General features: G+C 37.0%; 1 protein-coding gene across 1 annotated transcript; it reads right to left on the reverse strand.

Annotated features, from left to right (window-relative positions):
- Positions 1–381, reverse strand: LOC132042595 (calcium-binding protein PBP1-like). The gene has a single exon (XM_059433116.1). It carries the CDS (start codon positions 379–381, stop codon positions 1–3), a length of 381 nt encoding a protein of 126 aa, XP_059289099.1.
- Positions 382–1,941: the final 1,560 nt, after the last annotated feature.

The raw sequence follows: 1,941 nt of genomic DNA on the forward strand, positions 1-1,941 counted from the left end.
TTAATTTGTACCACCCGAAACTAAAGAAAAATCAGATTGAGAGATGATTGGTACTCGATCCGGCTTGGATCCATCCATAAATAATCCAGGACTCAATCTAAACATGAGCGTACAAAACTCCATCTGATTAAGAGCTCCATCTCCATCCAAATCTCCTTCAGCCAACATGCAAACAAGCTCATCATCTCTCAATTCATGCAACCCCATCAACATTGCGTTCCTCTTCAACCTTTCAAATGTAATGAGCCCTACACGTACATCCATTAGCAAGAAAAAACCATGGCATAGTTCCTCCATGAACCTTTCAACCCCTAATGTTTTAATCATTGAAGGAAAGTAATCTTCAAAACCAAAAGGGTCCTCATCATGAATAGCTGCCATGCATGGGAGGGCTTGTAATAACCTAGGTACTCAGGGACAGAGTTAGGAATTTCGATAAGAAAGTTGAAATAATGCTAGAATGTCACACCTGACGGAGTAAGGAATTAATTCTGACAAGGAAAAAATCTCTCACTTGAGATCTGAGCGGAGTTGGAAATTCTGACTGGAGAAGTTAAATTAATGCAAGAATGTCACACCTGATGAGATTTGAGCGGAGTTGAAAATTGTGACAATAGAAGTTGAAATAACGCAAGAGCATCACACCTAAGGTTTGAGGAGAGTTGGAAATTCTGATAACGAAAGTAAAAATAACCAAGAATGTTACACCTTACGAGATTTGAGCGGAGTTGAATGAGTGAAGCTAAAATAATACAAAGTTGAATGAGTGAAGCTAAAATAATACAAAAATATCACACCTGACAAAGTTAGGAATTCGAACAAGGGAAGTCCAAATAATAATGCAAGAATGACATGCCTGAAATTTGAGTCCGCGCCCCTAAAGTAAATCTTGAACCGCCTTTTACCACTACAATAGAAACTTCCCTATGTCAAAGAAATTCAATAATATATAGTCACACACACACACAATATTGTTTTGGCCCTTAATTTTTTGCACAATAGACGATTCAATTGAACCCTCTTGACTAAAGGTGGGGAAAAAAGAGTGAACGAAGAAAAGCTGGGAAAATAGTATAGCAAATGATTAAATTTGTTGGGTCAACCTGAGGCTATAGGTACGGGAAGATGATGTATATATAATTACATATTCTATGTACGTGTGGATATCTTTTTGGTTATAAACTAGTATAATATTGGTTCTCCTTCCTGGAAGTTGCATGTGTACGAGAGGATGTACAAGAGGAAACGTATATCTTTTATACTAGATAGAGATGATGGCCCGGGCAATTAATGAAAGTTGGAACCGCTAGCACATTTTAAGCAGGGGACAAAGATAGTTTTTAACCTTTTTGATGGAAATAAAAATTGATTTGACTGGATAACTACTTTGCAGACTTAGGCCTCTAAGGACAAAGTCTATGTGCAAATCAAAGCTCTCAACTCTCAAGGCAATAAGACATTCATCAACCAAGCTAACATCTTTTCCCCTCCCTTTTTTTTTTGGCTGCAAATTTCATAAATACAAATATAGATCTGTGCTCCTCCAACCTTAATGGTTCCAAGCGTTTGGCAGTACTAATGAAAAAAGTGACTGGCATATTCAAGCTGAATAAATGGCCACAACACATCAACTGTTTCATACTATGTACATTCATTGAGGAACATGTCCAAATTATTATCATAAAATATCTACACTGCTAAATTGAGCGTTTAAGAAAATAGTACATTATTACTTTCCCATGGCAGAAACATGTAATATGTGAATCTCACACATCACTCTATCTACTACTGCTATTTGGACAATGCAGTGTCAACTCGAGTGCAAGATAAAAGCTGCACAAAGTATTGACCTAAGTGAAATGCCGTGGCCTGTCAAAGATAAGAGAAGAACTTAGAAACAATAAAGATACAATCACGTGAAGTAGAGAGTAACTGTTTGCT

The sequence above is a fragment of the Lycium ferocissimum genome, unplaced genomic scaffold, assembly GCF_029784015.1.
Source record: "Lycium ferocissimum isolate CSIRO_LF1 unplaced genomic scaffold, AGI_CSIRO_Lferr_CH_V1 ctg16469, whole genome shotgun sequence".
NCBI classification, from domain to species: domain Eukaryota; kingdom Viridiplantae; phylum Streptophyta; class Magnoliopsida; order Solanales; family Solanaceae; genus Lycium; species Lycium ferocissimum.